The sequence below is a fragment of the Ischnura elegans genome, chromosome 12 (assembly GCF_921293095.1).
Source record: "Ischnura elegans chromosome 12, ioIscEleg1.1, whole genome shotgun sequence".
In the NCBI taxonomy this organism is placed as follows: Eukaryota; Metazoa; Arthropoda; class Insecta; order Odonata; family Coenagrionidae; genus Ischnura; species Ischnura elegans.
Window position 1 is genome coordinate 38,374,835 of NC_060257.1, and position 18,456 is coordinate 38,393,290.

Below are 18,456 nucleotides of genomic sequence, written 5' to 3' on the forward strand. Positions count from 1 at the left end.
AATATTCTCGATATTCTTCCAAAACTCCAAATATAGTTTTGTGAGCCTCCCCCCTCCCAATTTCACTGGTGGTTGAGATACTTCAACTGGGAGAAATCAACTTAAGGTTATGTCAAAAAGTGACTTTGAGATATTTCACATTTTTACAGCAGTATTTTTTATTCCTCCAGGCCCCATCCAAAAGTTGGGCTGCACTCTAGACAGCAGCCAGAAATGTTTGGAAGGGGGGTATATATTTGAGATAGCATGACTCAACTTAGTATGGCCTTGACTCCACAAGATACACAGGGGTGAGTCACTATAATGATGATCCTGAGTAACTTAATTAGGCAAGCAAATTTTTGCCCCAGTCATGTCCTTAAATTTAAGGAAGAAAGAGCAAATTCTGGGACAGTGATGTAGTAAAAAATTAATTTTAACAATTTATTAATCATTGGCATATATCAAAATTAGACATTCAATATAAAATTGAAATCTTCAAAACCAGTAATTACTTTTGAAAAGCCAAAGACGTTTCCATTTCATAATATAATATTAGGAAGCCAATTACATTTGTGAGGCAAGAGCATTCACATTGAGTTACCCAAGCATATTTCAATTAAAATAATGCAATTGATATGTTGAGAATCATAAGGACAAATAAATATTATGTGAACATTTGGACACATTTTTATCACAACCTCTCAAAAAACATCATTCAAAAAACAGAGAACATTTGAGCACCAATTCTACGGATTGGATAAATAAATACACTGTGATTGAAAATTAGTCACAAAATACGAGCTGTAGACATATACAAATAGATTTCATTATGAAGTAGAGTGAATACAAAAAATGGGATGGACACAATACAAACATAGACAAAGATAAAAATATTTACATTCAAGTTTTGGCAACAAAAGATAAAACATTGTCAAAACAAACTTTATCGAAAGACTTTCAATTAGAAATTATCATAAAAAATGATAATGAAAAGTAATGGATAATCATTTATACATAATTTACATAAATTACAATGCACGGTATAGGTTTCAAAATCACGCAGTCAGATCTATAATTTGGCTGTCTGATGAGCGTAGTGATTTTGTATCATGCTCACTACTGCCTCAAGAGAACAAAATGTTGAGCAAAGGAATTCACCACTTGTCCAGTTAAAAATGTGGAAGACAAACTTTGCTGGCGATGAGTTCTGAGATAACAGTGATCCAAAGTGATAAGATGAAAAGGATATATGATAATCCAACCTGAAAAAATGAGAGCTTCATATGGAAAATGTATACACACAAATTGCGAAACATGAAAAGAAAGTTGTCAACTCATGTAAGTTAAACCATAACAAAGGCCTAAATGATAAAAATTAATGCGGAAGCATGTATTGAATTAAAATATTGCGATTAACTTTGATTTAAAGGCATAAGGCAACTTAATGTCATGTGGTCAGGTACCACAAAACAGTACCATATAACATAATGAATAAATGTGACATTGTGGGATCATCCTTTGAACTGATCACATGACAAGTCTATCATGTTGGTATGAACAGCCATACCACTATTTTGTACAAAGAAACCCCAATGCATTTAAGCCAGTAGCATCACAGATCATCCTTATTTCCCACCAGTGATTGTATAGTAGACATTCAGTAAAACGAGCTCACTCACAGGGGAAGGCAGCCATTCTGGGTGGAAAGAGCTTCTCAATCCAATATCATTTACTAAGTATTTGATATTCCTGTGTAAAATTACTCTCACTTTGATAAACATTTGTCACGACAGCTTAATGGAAATAAACTTAAATTGTATCAGCTCTAACTTGTATCATAGATTAGACATGCAGGATAGGGAGAGCAGTACCTTTTCCTGGGTCACCTCATACTACAACGCAAGGTTTTATTTGAGTGTGTCCAAAGGCTTTGCCCAGGATTAGAATCAAGGACTTATTGCTTGGTAGCCAAGTGTTTGACTGATTAGGCCACTACGCTACCTCAGTCATCCCTAATAAAACCCCTAATTTGTCACAATGATTCATTCCCGACAGAATATGTCAACAAGTACAATGTGGAAAGTAGCTAAATTGTTCAATATAATTCGCTCAAGTTTTTACTGATTCTAATGCTTCCTGAATTAGGTGGGTTTAAATAATCCAATCCTTAGAAATAATCCCAGATTCTTTGAATGAATTGACATTCTGCCTCTTTCCTGTCACAACAAGGGACTTACACAAACAGTACCCATTCAGTGAAATTGATTGCAGCAGTATGCTGATAATATCCATACTTAGAATGGAAGCCCTACAGATATTGAATCCACACAGGGAAATTTAACCAGAGCCTGTTAACCATCAACAAATCCCCAATGCACAGAAACAGACTTTGGCAAGTAATCATTCTCAGCCCATATGATAGCCCACATCATCATGCCTATATTGAAGTGAATTTTCAATGAGGGCATGTCTATTAAATTATGTTAATAAGTTAAACATTTAATGTAACGATGATGTGCATTCAGCCCTGATGATGAGCACCGAGACGGAGCTTGAAACGTAGGCCATTATGAAAGAATTAACCCGGTGGGGATCCCTAGAACGGTTTACCCACATAATTCGCCAGGAAAGCATCAAATCATATTTCATTTAATGTAACATCAAAAAAGACTTCTAGTATTGGCTAGGAGAATAATTATGTATTAAACTTGGGCAATTAAGTGGATAGAAATGATAAGCTGATGGGTAGCCATCTGTTTATTTCAACAATGTGAATCATTCCACAATACTCACCTCATGTGAATTAGGCAGCTGATACGGCAAGCCTCCTATTTCTTCTATGTGAAAACCCATAGGAAAAATCACGGCAGCCATGCAGAACAGTACCACTAGAAAAAAAATGAAGTTACCTGAGCAAAGTGGTCACCAAAGACGCAAAAATAATACGGCGTATCACAAGAAAAAAGATCGTTCTATTCAAAATGATGAAAAACTTACTGGCTGTGAATCCAACCCATCGAGCATAAGGGATAACATTAGGATCCCAATGTGCAGAGCCAAGAAGAATAATGGTGGTAGCAATACAGATGCATCCAAGGAAAATACAGACCAGGGTTAAAAGCCACTCGGGCTGAAGATTGGGACTGAAGCATACCTGAGGTCGATTGTATAATGTTATGCAGGTCCACATAAGTCCAATTTGCGTCTCTCCTGAAAATATTTACATACTTAGTTCTGTAAAGTGTGAGCATAAGTCAATAGATAAACATTCATTACATGTAGTAAATTATAATTACCTCCAACACCAGAGACAATCCAATCCGGGGTATACACACTAATTATAGCACACACATCCGCAACAAAGAACAAGAAACCAGCCGTGGCTGTCAGTCTATCCATTATAAATAATCTAAAAGTACATCCATTAACTGATATATAATATCCTCATATCCAGTACCAACTACGAGTTCCAAAATACGTTAGTTCAACCCAAGTTCCCCAACTACCTTTCAAACATTCTGTAGCGATTACTGCTTAGTACATGACCGTAGGAAGGTCAGCAAATACGCCCAATGAAAGCACAATTGTCTCTAGAAGAGTGAACACCACATATTCACAATTAGTATTGACCTTATTATCGTTTCAGTTTAATTGACTAAATATAATAAAAAGCCATTTAATTTCATACTTTATCAAGTAGTGATTGTAATCATCCCATAGTCAGGCAATTGGAAAACTTCAATCAAGCAACGTGAGGCAAAGGTATTGTAACATAAACATATGCATACTCTGAACTTGATATATATGCACACATCGTTCCTTTCGTTTCCTACTTGGTTTAAGCATGAGTAATTAATATTCGAGGGAATGTCATTTCACATACGGAGCCCAACAGCGATGTCTTCACTTAAACCTGCCTGTTGTGGACGCACTACGTATTGGTCGCAGCGAGAAATATCACCAGATAGGCTCAAATTATAGATACACCGGCGTTTCATAAAAGTTAGCGCTTAAAATAGAAACAACTATATTCTACTGAAAATATAAATGCATACACTTATTATTTGTTTACAATTTCAACATGACATTTACTTGACAAGTTTGCGCTCGTTACTTTTTCGTGCGTCATTTGCCTTTTAAAACCTTTAAAATAACAAATGATGTAAGTTGGGCGAAGTCGTTGGCTCAAAATGTTTGTTTTTGTCCAGCCAGAAATATCTTGTGAGTAATAGGATTTAGTAGTGGTAGCACTATTGTTGGAGACAAGTCCTTCCCTTTGCTTCGAGTCCGGTAGATGTCGAAATCTTGTGAGGCTCCTCTCGAAGAAAGGTTTTTAAAGTCGGTAATGTACCGAGTTCTATTTCTTCCGGTATCCTCCTAAAGTTATCATAACGCACTTGGGAAGTGATAATATTTTGTTGTCACTTATGATTTAAGCCAAGAGTCAGAGCTGTCTATTTTGTATTCCAAAGGGAGCTTTCTTATCGGATGATGGAATTTTTTTTTATTTGTAGCCATTTCTTACTTTTTTCATGATGCGTGAAGTAGTGACAGAACACCGCATTGAAAGTGTATCATTTGTGATTATTTCTGTTTCATCTATTGAGTAGAATTATTCATACTCTTACATCCTATGGTGTTTAATACTGCGTTTGCGTATGAGACGTTAGAGCTGAAGAGTTAAAATAAACATTCTTGTCTTGTTGCCCGAGTGAAATTATTTTCTTGTAAATTTGGTTCTAATTGCACCTCAGTTCTCCCAGTAATCTGAATGTGCAATTCAGTAACTTTAGCCAAATCGGCGAGCTTCCAATTTGTAGAAAGAGGTCTAGCCTATAATTAGGGTTCACATAGCCGGAGTGTACGCGTTGATGACATTTTTTATCAAAAATAAATTTTCTAATCTTTTTGTTGATGTAGGTGCCGTGAACTAATGGCTACCGAAAGGTCCAGTCCTGGGACAATATATTCTCCTTTACCACAATCAATGAGTGATGTAGATTCTACTTGTGATGAAGAGGAAGAAGAGGAATTAAATAGTGTTGCTTTGGGCAATGAAGGAGGGAATCATCCGCTAAAAACAACCCATATACACGGCGCAAAGTCCGTCGCCGATGGGAAAAATGGTAAATGAGTCGTTGGAGTGTAGAGTTCAATGGTGATACCCTTTCCTTGTGAGGAATGGATCCTCAAATTCTAACTTCCATGCTACATGTTTCTAATGACTCTAAATGCAATAATATTGTTTTTTTTTTAGATTTTCATTCTATTGGCTTTTAGATTTTTTGTGTGTAAACTGACAGTGTTGGAGAGACTTCTTAGTGTGGGACATTGAGGATCGAGGTCTACAATGAAAGTTATTATTTATTTTTCATCTTCTTCACGCAAAAATTACTTTCAGTGAAGAGTTATGCATATTTTTAGCCTCAATAACGATATTATGTTGGAAGTGTTTATAAATGACTATTTTTTTATTCTGGCCATTTTTAGTTGATCTATAGCTCTTAAATTGCATCTATTTAGCTTCTGAATTTCAGTGAATGTTGTAACTTTTGTTCTTACCCACAATGATAATTCTGAGAATTCATTCTGTCGTGTCAATACAGTTATGTATCTTCCTATGATTGTATGTGCATCATGTAAACATTGCTGTAGAACTAGGTAGGTATCTTTACTACGGTTGGACATGACATTTTTTATCTTAAAATTATCTCTTATAATATTTTGTAATCATATATCTAATAATTAGTGATGGGTCGGTTCGATTCCTCGATTCCTCGATTCTTGACCAAGAACCGGAATCGAAAACGAGTACTTGCCAAAGTGAAAAATCGATTCCGATTCCAGTAGTTCTTCAAACCACAAATTTATATCCGGCCGCATTTCGAACAGTCATTCGAATTTTAGCGCCACGTAATCGTAACAACAAAACACATATCTTGGGATGTGCGAGTACTCGAAAATTCGAATCGAGTCAAGTTGTTGGTACTCGAGCGTTTCGAGTAGTTGGTACTCGACTCGAGCGTTTCGAGTAGCATTTACGAATGTCGAGTCGAGTAGTTAAGGTTACAGAGCTTTAGAGGCTAGTAGGTCCAGCAATCTGCCGACAGGAAGCGCTATCATGAAACTCATGTAATAATGCAGTTTTTAAAGCCGATAAGTCATTCTAATGCCTTGGCCTGGTAATTTCAGCTTGCCGAATACACTAAATTTGTCGACGTGGGCGCCGAATACCTTTACGCCAGCCGCGGCGGCCGATCGTCTTCCTACCCGGCGCGCACTGGTCCGAAATCGGAAAAAGCTGGAATGAGGTCCAAAATGACCTTTTTGGGGATAGAGACTTGAAACTTAGCCTAAATACTCATAAATTATTACCGGATATAGATTTATATGCCATTTTACATAAATACGACCCTTTAGTGAGATACAGTGGCCCAAACATGACCAATTTTTCAATGCCACGCGAGATATCGTTTTTCCTCAAAAATCTTTGAATTTATCCAGGTGGTTTTGCGTTGATATGATTTATATGGAATAAAAAACGCAATATTCCTTTGACCTGGTGCTTTGCCTATACTTTCAATGACTTTTGAGGATTTTGGCTCTCATCTGTCTGTTTTTACAACGCAAAATGGCCGACCCGTTTTTCACGTGAAATTTGACATAAAGTAGACATTATCTTTCGTTTACGAAAAATATAACTCGGAAAATTTGAATCACAATATAAAGTAGAGACTTATAAAGAGTACTAATTAGAAATATTGGAAAAAAAGTTTGTGACGAAGGAAATAAGAGCGATTTTTCAATCGCGCGTCAAGGCTGAGCTGCGCTGAGCTACACACCGCGGAACTCTGAGGCTCGGTAACTGAGGCCGATTTTTCAAGTTTTTTAAAACATTAGCCTTGAAAATCGTCATTTAAAGCATGAATAATCGTCTTCATTGACTTAAAACACTTAACTGAGGATGTTAAAAAGGATTATGTATTGATCGAATGGACCATTTAGCGCATTACTCGAGTGAAAATACGAAGGATTGGATATTTTTCGGAACCATCCCACGCATAAGAAATATGGCTCGGGCATTGAAGTAAAGTGATGAGATTAAGTCAGCATGCTTAAGAGAGAGAAAAATGAACTGTTTTCGTGAAAGGCAACGACCGATACCCTTTTTCCCTTTCCACCTTCGACGAGGTGACTCGCGCGGAAGGAGTTTTGACACAACAAGGCTCTTTTAGCCATTTTTATTACTGCGTCCGTCCGATGTGATATTCATTTGTAGCGTTTAGTTTCTTTCTTGAACTTAAAAAAAAGCAAGAGATTTTAAGGTTGATTTAGTGACGTGAGAAGTATAGAATTTTTTTGGCTCTACAAAACTAAAGTTTAGTTCTATAGTTTGTTTGCTTCGTCTACTTGAATTCCATGAAGATTCAAGATACAAAAAAATCGTTGATATAATTTTTAATAAAAATTCCTAAGTCTCCGAAATCTTGCAATTTTGGTAGGAAAGTACTTGCTCAGTCACACAAGTGTGTAGCAAAAGGCAATTTTCTGCAGCAGCAATACTGTAACATGGAGACGTCAAAACCTGCTGGCTGAGCATGTAGAATAATTGGTTTTTCTGCTTGAGAATTTGAAAGGGCCAAATATTACATGATTCATAGACGTAGTATGTAATCTTTATTATAGCTGTGAAAATTACTATACTCAGGGCTCTCCCTTGTAGTTGGATACATATATATGGTCGACATATTACTTGGGGTTAATTAATTTCAATTGTCCCTATGGAACTGTTGAAGACACTTTAATTTTCATTCATCTCCTACTTCTGACAATAACCATCAACGATCCTCATTATATTTCCCTTCTTAAATTAGGCTATACATTCGTCATAGAAAATTGTAGTAGAATATATTGTAGCATGCATTGCTGTATTGCCTGGTTCAGAAATTATCATACTCGACTCGACTTGATACTCGCGAGTAATTTTCAACTCGACTCGAGATCAAAAAGTGCTACTTGGAAATCCCTATTATATTCCGAAGGAGCAAACACAGACTAGGGAGCCTGTGACAGGTATATGGTCAAGATACAGTGATGTATTTGGAAAAGTACCCAAAGTCACCATAGCAAACACTGTTGGAGCTGAAGTGGAAGCTTATTTATCAGAGATGAATGCACCGCCAAATTCCTTCCCTGGGAAATACTGGAAGACTTGTATCTCCTACCCAAGGCTGAAAGTATTAGCGAAGAGGTTTCTTGCCGTACCGCCATCCACTGTGTTCAGTGAAAGACAATTAGCTCTGCAGGAAAAATACGTGATGTAAAATGCAATAGGCTTTATCCTGACAGAGTGAAGATGCTTTGCTTTCTGAGCAAAAATTTAAACTGCAGTCTGCAAATAAGTCTGCAATAAGTCTCAGATAAATAAGTCTGCAAAAGGAGACTAAATTTGTGAGACATTATTGATAATGATAATATATTATCAATCAAAGATAGATATTAAAGTATTTTTAAAATTTAAACATGAACAGTGCTAATATTCTAAAGTAATACCTATTATGTAACACCACTTTTCAGGTATGTTCTGTTTTGAAATTTAGCTATTATATTTTAATTACATAGTGATGATATGAAAGATGCTTTTGTCAACTGACTCTAGAGTAATATTTTTTAAAGTGGTTTTCTTGTTGCCTGGAATTAAGTGATATTTTTCTTGGAACCTACGGCATCAGAATCGATGGAATCGGTATCGGTAGAATCGGAATCGAAATGTCAGAATCGGGATCGGAATCGATAAAATTTTGGAATCGACCCATCACTACTAATAATATATAGTAGTTATCTCTCTTAGGGAATCTTCTGTACCTATTCCCGCTGATATTTTTTGTTCAGAGCTGCAGGTTCCAAATCTTTATTCGCTCTCTGGAAACTTTTGGTAGATTGCTTGCCTCTCATGACTGCTTTTACTGTTGGAATGTTTTATTGGTAGCATGTACTGAATGTTATTTTTAATTGAAGTAGGGGTTCTTAGTGGCTGGATGAGGTAGGGCTTTTAAAAAATCAGTGGGGGCCTACTATTATGATGGAAATTGAGGTATAAATTGACTCACAAAATTTGTTGAAAATTGCCTGTCACTGTTGATACTAGCCAAATACATAATTGTGCGCAAAGAGAAAAGAGTCAACTAAATAGTTGACTCTTTTCAAGTTTAAAGTTTCAAAGACTCTAAATATTTCAACCAGAAGATCAACAATATTAATGTGATTCATGAGGTATCAACCAGCTTTCTTAGGTTGATTGTAAGCGGGAACATGGTGGTATCATGAGTATAAATTTGGTGATAATTTGTTGAGGTCATGTGCTTGTTAGACTAATTTTCTTTTTCGTAAGAGTGTAGTGTCAACTTCTAATGGTTCATATTGTAAATAGTTTAAAATTGATGGATGAGTTAGTAGCTGAGTAAGTGATTGCATTTAGTTATTTTATACTTTGTGGTTACCAGTGTCAAAGCCAAGATAGTTGTTAGGGATGGGATGGGGGTGAGCCGATGACCTTAAATGAATGGTGGCCAACTTCCCTTAGGAGCACTTTATTCTTTTGCATTGTGATCATAATTATTTAGCATTCTGCCTTAAATTGACCAGTTAAAAATGCCATAACTTTCTGGAGTGTCCTATTTTGGGCCTTCTCTTTGTTTTTTGTATCTTCCTGTCTTCTAAAGCATTCTAAGCTTTCTTCTTCCTCTTCTCATCCCTCCAATACTCCCTTGAATTCTCATCATTGACAACAGAGTAAAATCCTAAGATTGGTTTGAAGAAGCTTTCCACTCAATTATCCTCTAAACTAACATAAATATTATTCCTTTGTTTTTTATCCTTCATCACCTGCTCTATGTATCTCATCGATACTTTCTCTACTGTTCTTCCCTTCTACCTGTCTGTCATGGATGGCCCTCATCAGATTATGGTAAAATACCATCCCTTCTTAAAATTTTTCTCTATATTATGAATCATACACCAACTTGAGAGTAGAAGGCAATACATATTTTGTCCACAGATTTTTATTAGCTTACCCAAGTTTCAATGAACTCCTAGCTGGCCTTGGAGGTGGCAGGAAAAAGTCCTCAACTGCCAAACTGAAGGTCATGGGGTTTGAGTCCTGCCTGCGTAGGTTGCCCTTATTCAGGGCATGGATGTTTGTGTACGTTTAGTTTTTAAATGTTACAAATCCTGATGCAGAGGCCAAAGAGCGCTGTTTTTGTAGGTGTGGCAATTAATAAATAAAAACTGTCATGGTGCAGTATAATGTTCATATAATAACCTTGATAAATAATAAATAGAACAAACTTGATAATGACATAGTTTGTTGGAACCTAGGTTGGCTAATAAAAATTTATGGACTGTTATACTGTCTATGAATATGTTATTCTGAATCATACTCATAAGTGCTCCTTCCTCGAAAATGGAAAGGAGACTGTTGATTTCCACTAATTTATTTAGTCCGTAAGACATGTTTCGAACCATAGAGGTCATTAATAGAACCATAGAGGTCATTGCTCCTTCCTCTGTGACTCTTCCCAGTATCTTCTGATTTTTCTCTTCATTCTCCTATCTCAGTCTCTTCAACCTTCTTTACTCCTGCATTTCATGAGCCTGTGATGTTATAAAAGAAGATTATCCAGTTAGCCACTAAATATATGCATGTACTGTCACCCTTTGAGCGTTTAAAAAGGGTTTACATAGGTGCACACTAACATCGTTTGCATTAGAGCTGGGGCGGATGAAGGTCGTTGTTTTGGGGGGATGTCCATTACTTTCTAAGGTACCTAGGCGTTATGCAACACCTCTCAGCAGTAGTGCATGTGATTTCGAATGGGTGTAGAGTGGATTCTGGATATTCATATCTATTATTTTTAAACATTGTTTGATAAGGTGGTGAAAACTCATTGTAAAGCCACCATGTAGGATACCATCTTTCCAATTTTTCCAGGCCGTTAAAAAAATAATATTCAAGATGTGATAATGTCTCAAAATCATAACTTTGTATGATATTCCTTGCAAGTGCAAATTCTCTTGTGTAAATTTGAGAATAAATATGTCTCTCTGTGATTCAGACATTTTTGAAAACCGATTGAAAAGCATGCATAGCCTCAGCATGATTCAGGCTTATATGGAGACGAGCTAAGGCCTCCCCTATATTGTCTTCTTGTCAAAAGTAATCATTATACATCTGTCTTTTCTTCCCCATGTCCATGTTTTGCATCCATACAATATATCACTCCTTGCATTTCATTTCACCTACCTCTTTCTCAGTTTACCGTCTCCACTCTTTTTCATTGCTATTCTTGACGTACAGTCAACTTCACACTTCCAAACGCTTATCAGCATGCTCCCCAAATACAAATATCTTCTTATCTGTTCTATTCTTTCACCATACATTATTGCTCGTTTCTTTAATTATGTACTCTGTTATACATTATTATATTTCTATAATTATATACCATAATTTCCATGATTGTCCTGGAATTTATTATCATTCTGTTGTATTTCTATCATTTCTTGAAGTGTCTATAGTGAGTGATTAAAATTACCATATCACCAGTTAATCTAATACTCTTTAACTCTAATCCTCCTGTACTTGTTCTGTTTCCTTTCTCTAGGGATTTTTTGACCATCTTCTTAATCTAGATATTGAATAGTGTCAGTGAGAGGCAGCAGTCTTAACTTACACATTTATGTACCTTAGGTCATCCAGTCAGTCAATTTCCCTCTTATTTTATTTAACCTTTAGATGCTTGGTGTTTCCATAAGGACTAGGGAAAATAGCTCCACTCAGTGCCTGGCTCGCTGGTAATGGCACAGTAACTTAAAGGCATTCAAATTAAATCTGACAGTAAAAGTTGCCCATTGGGCATTTTAATCCCATGGCTGAAGGTTAATGGCCATTCTCTAGATCCTGTACAGTTTTCTTGATTTCCTATTCCCCGCGGAGTTTTTTTATCCCCTCATTGTATCAATTTTCTAAAAGAACTCCAGTAAGAATTCTATTTCCTTTGCTGGATCCTGCCTTCTCATAAAATTTTACGTTTGGATATTTATTTCTCTCTTTTGTGTTATAAAATTAATCAAACAGCATTATTGCCATAGTTATGTATATTTTTCGCCCTTAGAATTTTGCTTGTGCCTGGAATGTATTTTATTTTCATTATCTAGTTTCATTTCATGATTCATTGTCTTCTGCACGCTTTCCCAAAAATATTGTGAATGCACAATCAGTATTTTAGTTTATAATTATTACCTTCATCATAAGAGACTACTAGAGAAATCCCACTTTTTCTTGTGGAATTGAAGTTTTGATTTGAACATTGTATAAGAACACACTTCTTGATGGAATTTAATTGAATTTTAGGTTCTTCTCTATTTTTGGAGCATCAAGCATTCATTTGTTTCATTAAGTTGCCTTATACAATGCTTTAATATATTCTCCATGTTCAAATACAATGTAGGTATTTGTCTATTGATTCAAGACATTTAATTTTCTTCATTTTCGGGCCATTTAATAGTGAACCAGCAAGAGAAGGAGGTCCTGAATGGTCAGCAGCCGCCAAAACCAACTAACAGCCCTGGTAAATCATCAGCAATGACTCCTAAAACTATTGAAGTAGAAGATAACTTTAAAGAAGTATCCCCTAAAGTACTGCATAGTAAGCTACGCATTGCAGCCTCGACAGGAGTTCTATCAGTGGTGAAGGAAATCATTGAAAAGAAGAATGTTGCCGTAGACCAAGTTCTTCAGAATGGTTGGTCAGCTGCGATGTTTGCATCTGCTGCTGGGCAGCATGAAGTTTTAGAGTATCTATTGAAGAATGGGGCTAACCCAAATTTTCATAAGGAAAATTTCACTGCCTTGATGGCAGCTTGCGCTTCTTCCTCGGCAAAATCGGAAGCATTGCTTGCCAAATGCATCAGTACACTTCTCTATTACGGTGCTAACAAGAATGTTGTGACAAGGCATGGTATGAGTGCTCTAATGTTTGCAGCAAAGGAAGGACACCTTGAAGCCGCACAATTGTTGATGGCGGATGGAACTGGCTTAAATCTGCAAGACAGTCAAGGTTGGTCTGCCCTGTTTTGGGCTGTCAAAAAGAACCATTTGTCAATTGTTGAGGCTTTAGTTGCTGCAGGTGCTGATATTCATATTAGAGACAAGTCGGGTAAAGTTGCCTTCAATATTATCAGCGATGGAAAGGAGTTTAAGGTTGCCTCTAATGATGCGATTGAAAAAGTTGGAGATCCAGAAGAAACAATCCATGACTTCAAGCTTTTAATATACCTTTTGTCTGGGATGAATCAACTAAGTTTGCTGCCAATCATGCGAGCTCATAATATAACAGCAGAAAAGCTTTTATCCATGACCGATGCTGATCTGGAAAAAATAGGAGTAACTGATTGCTTGCAAAGAGTGTGCATCCACATTGCAATTTCTAAGTTTCATGCCAAAGAATGGTCGAAAAAGTCTTTGGTCAGCAATATTGGTAATGCTTTCCGACCACAAGATGCCATAGTTGTCCTTGAAAACATGGTGGTCCACCTCAAGACAATGTCAGCGACCGTAAAATATGTTAGACATGCTGTAGAAGGAAACAGAGTTGCAATTCCTGTTAATACAATAAGTGAACAGAATCTCTTACTTGATAAATCAGAGGTAGTAATGAGGCAATTAGAGCTAGTGATGAAAGACGTCACTTTCTTACGGCAAAACTTGATGAAAATGCAAGGACTTGAAGAAGTACCTGCAGATTTTATTGCTGAGAAAAAGATAACTAATAGATCCTCAAAGGTCATTTCTTTGGTAATCATGTCCTCTGTTCTTGGCATATTGGCATGGAAAACTCATCCTTGGCTCATGAAGTGATAATGTTTATGTTTAATCATTTCTTAGGTTCCTGTGGATGTAATTTATCGCCTTCTGCTAATCATTTTTCCCAGTTTTTGCTGTTTGACTTTATTTATCAGCAAAGGGGGTATGCTTTTGGTTTGTTGTGATCTTGCATTTGTGTCATTTTCTACCAATCATAGACATTTTTGTTTTAAAGTTTGTAAAGAAATTTTGGTGGAACATTTGCAGTGAAATGTTCACGTATGTTATGCAAAGCTGTGATTTAGTTGTGCATGATCATTTCAGTATTTTGCAACTCTGTGTTGGAGTTGCACTTGTTATGTATTAATGTATATTTAGTAGTAATAAATTGCTTTAAATTAGATTTGTCGGTAATGTGTCTTAAATACTATAAATTCTTTCCCAAGGGCATAAAAATACTCAGTAAGTGCCCTTGTTCACTTGAATCCTATCATTGTTAGTATTCTTTTTATTGTAAAAAAAATTGAACCAAATTAAAAGGGGATATTACTTCTACCTCTTCACTTCTTTCTCGGGTATTATTATTGTAGGAGCACCTTAATCTTTTATGAAGATTCACATTATTGTCTCAATTCCGTAATGAGATATTTTGGCGTTCAAAATTAACTCCATTCATTAATATTGGTGGATGGACAATAGTGAATGAATTTTCTAAAAATCTATTGATTGAAGTACAATCTGTCATAATTAGAGCCAAACTTTTGGAGAAAACACTGTTGTATTACTTCACTAGTTTGCTAAAGTTTGATTGCATTTAAAATGCTGCGTATTTTCTGCGATCACAGTCATTAAAATTTGCGATGGCTACGTAAAAGAAAAATAAATCGGTAGAAATTATTCTTTCTATTATTATGCATGGCTTGATGTGAATTATCTTGAATACATTTTTCAGTAACTTAGAAAAATAATGTAATCTCTGAAATGGAAGTAGCATTCTTTTAAATTGCACAGAAACATTTAGGTGTCATATCTGATGCAGAAAAATCTGATAAATATTCCAATTTTGAAAGAAACTTTCTGAAATATTTTATCACTAAAACAGTATGAACTTATTTCCAAGCGTTATTTTTTATATTTTGCTTTGCCAAGGTCTTCCATTTAAAGAATGCTGGATATTTTTTCAGCACAAAATTCTTGTACTAGCACAAAAATTTTAAATTAGTTCTTTTTTTTTAATGTAAAAATGCTAGATTTTGAAATATATGTTCTTTTTATTTTTGTGGGGACCAATTCTTAAGATGATTTGGGCTTCTATTTGAGATGTATATGCCAACATTAAACAGCTTGAAATAGTCACTCCTGGTTGCTATACTTGTCCATCTAAGATGATGATCAAATGATTTATCACTGATCCCTTTCATTAAAATTGAACTGAATAGATGTTTTTGTAAAAACCTTTCCTGCCTGCAACGTGCATATTTCAAGCTATTCTTCAAGCAAGCTTTTACTTAAAAGTGAAACTAAGAACATAATAGCTCAACCTTTAAATTTTTTGTGTTAATTTTGCCCTTCTGATAATAGAAAGAGAATATAATTCTATTTCTGCAAACCTTGTGCCATAAATAGCAAAACTCATCAAGGAGGTGTTTGGGGTTCCAAGAGCTGTTGTAAGAATAGAGGAGATACTTTTAGGATACTGGTCACATTGTATTGAAGATATTGCAAAGATGAATTGAGAAATGTAAACAAAAGGATTTTCATGTTATTTCATCATTATTTTTTGTATGTACGGATATTGTCTGAGAGAGTCTCAACTATATTATTTTCAACATTCTCCAGTTTTGCACGTAGTTGAAATCATTTGACACTCATGCACTAGACATGTTTACAATTTGTAAGACTCACATTAACAGTTCTCGTCTTTTTCATTAAGTTTATTCGCCAAAGCAGGCGTTTTAAATTATTATTTCTGGTGTTGAATGAGTCTGCAAAAATTCATGATCAAATGATGATTCAAATGAGTTCAGTTAGATGTTAATTTCAACACGCACAGCAGTGAGTATTTTTATGCCTTTTAAAATCATTGGTGCTGCTTTCTTCTGTATTATAACTATGATGTTGTACTTAGGTAATCCCTGTCAGTTGTGTAAGGCTCATTATTTATTTTAAACTGCTCTTTGAAGCAAAGTTCTCTCCTGAAAATCATTCCACCCCAGCCCTCTCTCTTAGTATGGGATGATTATATTCACCCCCAGGGTTATACATATTACAAGGAATTACTTCTTTTGGTAGGTCGGGGAAGAGCAAATCGAGGCCTATATCAACCGTTGGGTGGAAGTGACCTGACTTTGAATGGTATCCCATCACATATTGGACTGAAAAGCAAGAATGACTGCCTCCACGAGTCAGATATGGACCCGTCGCAGCCTCCTCTTATTCTTCCCAGCACTCCAGACAAACTTGTCATGTCCACCTCTCGCAAAGCTTGCTTTGTTTTCTCTATACTCCTCTGCTTTCTAGTTGTGGTAGGTTTATTTAAAGTTGCTATAATAATAAGAGGTACTGTAATACCGTATATTGCCACTTTACATTGGCTTTGATTTTCGGCATAAGATTGAATCTGTTTTTTCGTGTGCTTATTAATATTACAAATTGTTCGATTCTTTCATCAATTGGAATTTGCTTTACAATTGGTCCTCCAGAACTGATAATTTTAGCAAAGGGTGGGTCTACTGCATAATAATATATTTAGCTCACATGAAGAAGTGAAATACTGAAGTCCTTGAGAAGACTTATGGTGTTAAGATGCAGAAAAAAAGAGGATGAAATATGTGGGAGGGGTACGTTAGGAATGGAGAGGAAAGAGTACTAGCTGTGGCAGATCTATGGGGGGGGGGGGGGGGACTACAGTCCTCCTCACTGGGTCGGGACACACACTAGATAAAATCATAATTTTTGGAGGTTGCCACTTCGTACAAAAGTATTTAGTTATATTTTCTGATATATTTACCTACTTTAAAGAATTGAAATACAAATTAACTGTAAACTTAAGGCCTATTTTACATGCTTTTGGTATGTTACTATCCAGAGAGGGTCTTGGTGGGACTGTAATCCTCCCCTTGGGTAACCAATTTACCCTAGATAGAATGATAATTTTGTTTGGACTCCCACTACTGCTGGTAGGTTACTCCCCACTTAGCCCTCCTTGTCCCTATCCTGGATTCACCACTGAGCACTAGTGAGGTGGAACGGCTTACATACCATCTGATAGTAGAAGTGGAACACCAAGCTGTACAGGGCATTTTGACTCGTTGTTTGGCATTGGTAGATAGCAGACCCCTCTCTACCAGCGTCATTAAGGAAAGAACCACCCACTTATAGCTGATGGCATTCAAGGAAATTAAATTTGGGCAGCAAATTTAAAAGCTGGCTATGAAAATAGTAAAAATTAGCCTGCTCATGATACCCTAGGTGTTAAAAAGACAGTTATGTAGCTTAATAAGCAAAATAGATGTTCTTGTTGACTATGATATGTCTATTTATGCATTGAAGCAGCATTGAAAGATTACATTTATTTATTTTAACCATTAAATTTGAATGGTTAAAATTAAAAAGGCGCAGGAGGTGATGTAGTGTGTTTTTAAGGAATTGGAGTGGAGCACAGGATAGTGAAATGGCTCTTGACCCTATTTCCCCAATGGTCGAGCCAATTCATGTACTTGAAGCTATGTCGAAATTAATATTATTCAACTGACTCTCTCTCTTGTGATAACAATAATGTGGTAGTGAGATACCTATTTATTTCGAACTTTTGAATGGTTTCACCCAAACCTCATTGTGGATGAAGCTTTAGGATGCCCCCATTTATTAAATTTAATGGTTAAATAAATGAATTTAATCTGTCTCCAATGCAAGGCTGCTTCATCGCATAAATAGACGTAACATATTCAACAAGAACATATATTTTGCTTAATAAAGCTACATTACTGTCTATTTAAAACCTTATAGCAATGTGCAGCAGAGAACTTTGAGATTTGAAGAGTATATTTGATGAAAATTGTTTGCCATGGGTGGTAGGGTATCATGAGCAGGCTAATGGCCCCCTACCCTAATTGTGTATGATTCACAGACCTGTGACTGAGTCTGGGGTGAGCTCTTCCTTCACCAATCAAAGCCAAGCTTTTTGTTGAAAGAGTAAGTCATGCTAGTCAAGTAAAAGTCATCCAGTCAATTGTGCGGAAAATCCTCAGAGAAAAAATCATTCGCCTTGACCGGGATTCGAACCAGGATCCCTCGATTTCCGGCCGAGTGCTTTAGCCAGTTAAGCTACCGAGGCGTCATTCATCCCTGTGGAAATTTGTGGACTATACTGGACAAGGGCACAATTTTCGCACAATTGTGCATTGCGGGTGACTCCCGTAAAAGTTATCACCGTGGCTAGTCCCGGTATACTTAAATTCGTCATCCAGTCAAGTTAATAGCAACCATCAACAAGTAAACAACAACTATCCACAACTCAAGTAAAAGTCATCCAGTATAGTTTTCTTGCTGAATTATGATCACAGTGACTGCCATGGTGTTTTAGCACATATTTCCAGTGATGCCATCCGTGT

The 18,456-nt window shown here is 36.2% G+C and overlaps 2 protein-coding genes across 5 annotated transcripts in view; one reads left to right on the top strand and one right to left on the bottom strand.

The window, feature by feature from the left end:
- Positions 1-409: 409 nt before the first annotated feature.
- LOC124169800 (uncharacterized protein C16orf52 homolog A) lies at positions 410-4,082 on the bottom strand. 2 transcript variants are annotated; one of them, XM_046548558.1, is made up of 5 exons: positions 3,671-4,082; positions 3,279-3,572; positions 2,980-3,192; positions 2,776-2,870; positions 410-1,244 (listed from the first exon to the last, which is right to left on the bottom strand). In XM_046548558.1, exons 2-5 carry the CDS (start codon positions 3,379-3,381, stop codon positions 1,152-1,154), a joined length of 504 nt encoding a protein of 167 aa, XP_046404514.1. In that variant the 5' UTR covers positions 3,382-3,572; positions 3,671-4,082; the 3' UTR covers positions 410-1,151. The 2 variants fall into 2 exon arrangements, with proteins under 2 accessions (XP_046404514.1, XP_046404513.1); XM_046548557.1 differs by having other exon boundaries at positions 3,279-4,082.
- Positions 4,083-4,129: 47 nt separating this feature from the next.
- LOC124169799 overlaps positions 4,130-18,456 on the top strand; it is a 41,131-nt gene continuing 26,804 nt past the window's right edge. Inside the window, exons 1-3 of one of the 3 annotated variants that reach the window (XM_046548555.1) lie at positions 4,130-4,203; positions 4,903-5,108; positions 16,136-16,368. In XM_046548555.1, the coding sequence (XP_046404511.1) occupies positions 4,916-5,108; positions 16,136-16,368 (426 nt within the window). In that variant the 5' untranslated portion in view covers positions 4,130-4,203; positions 4,903-4,915. The other 2 variants (XM_046548554.1, XM_046548556.1) reach the window with 2 other exon arrangements.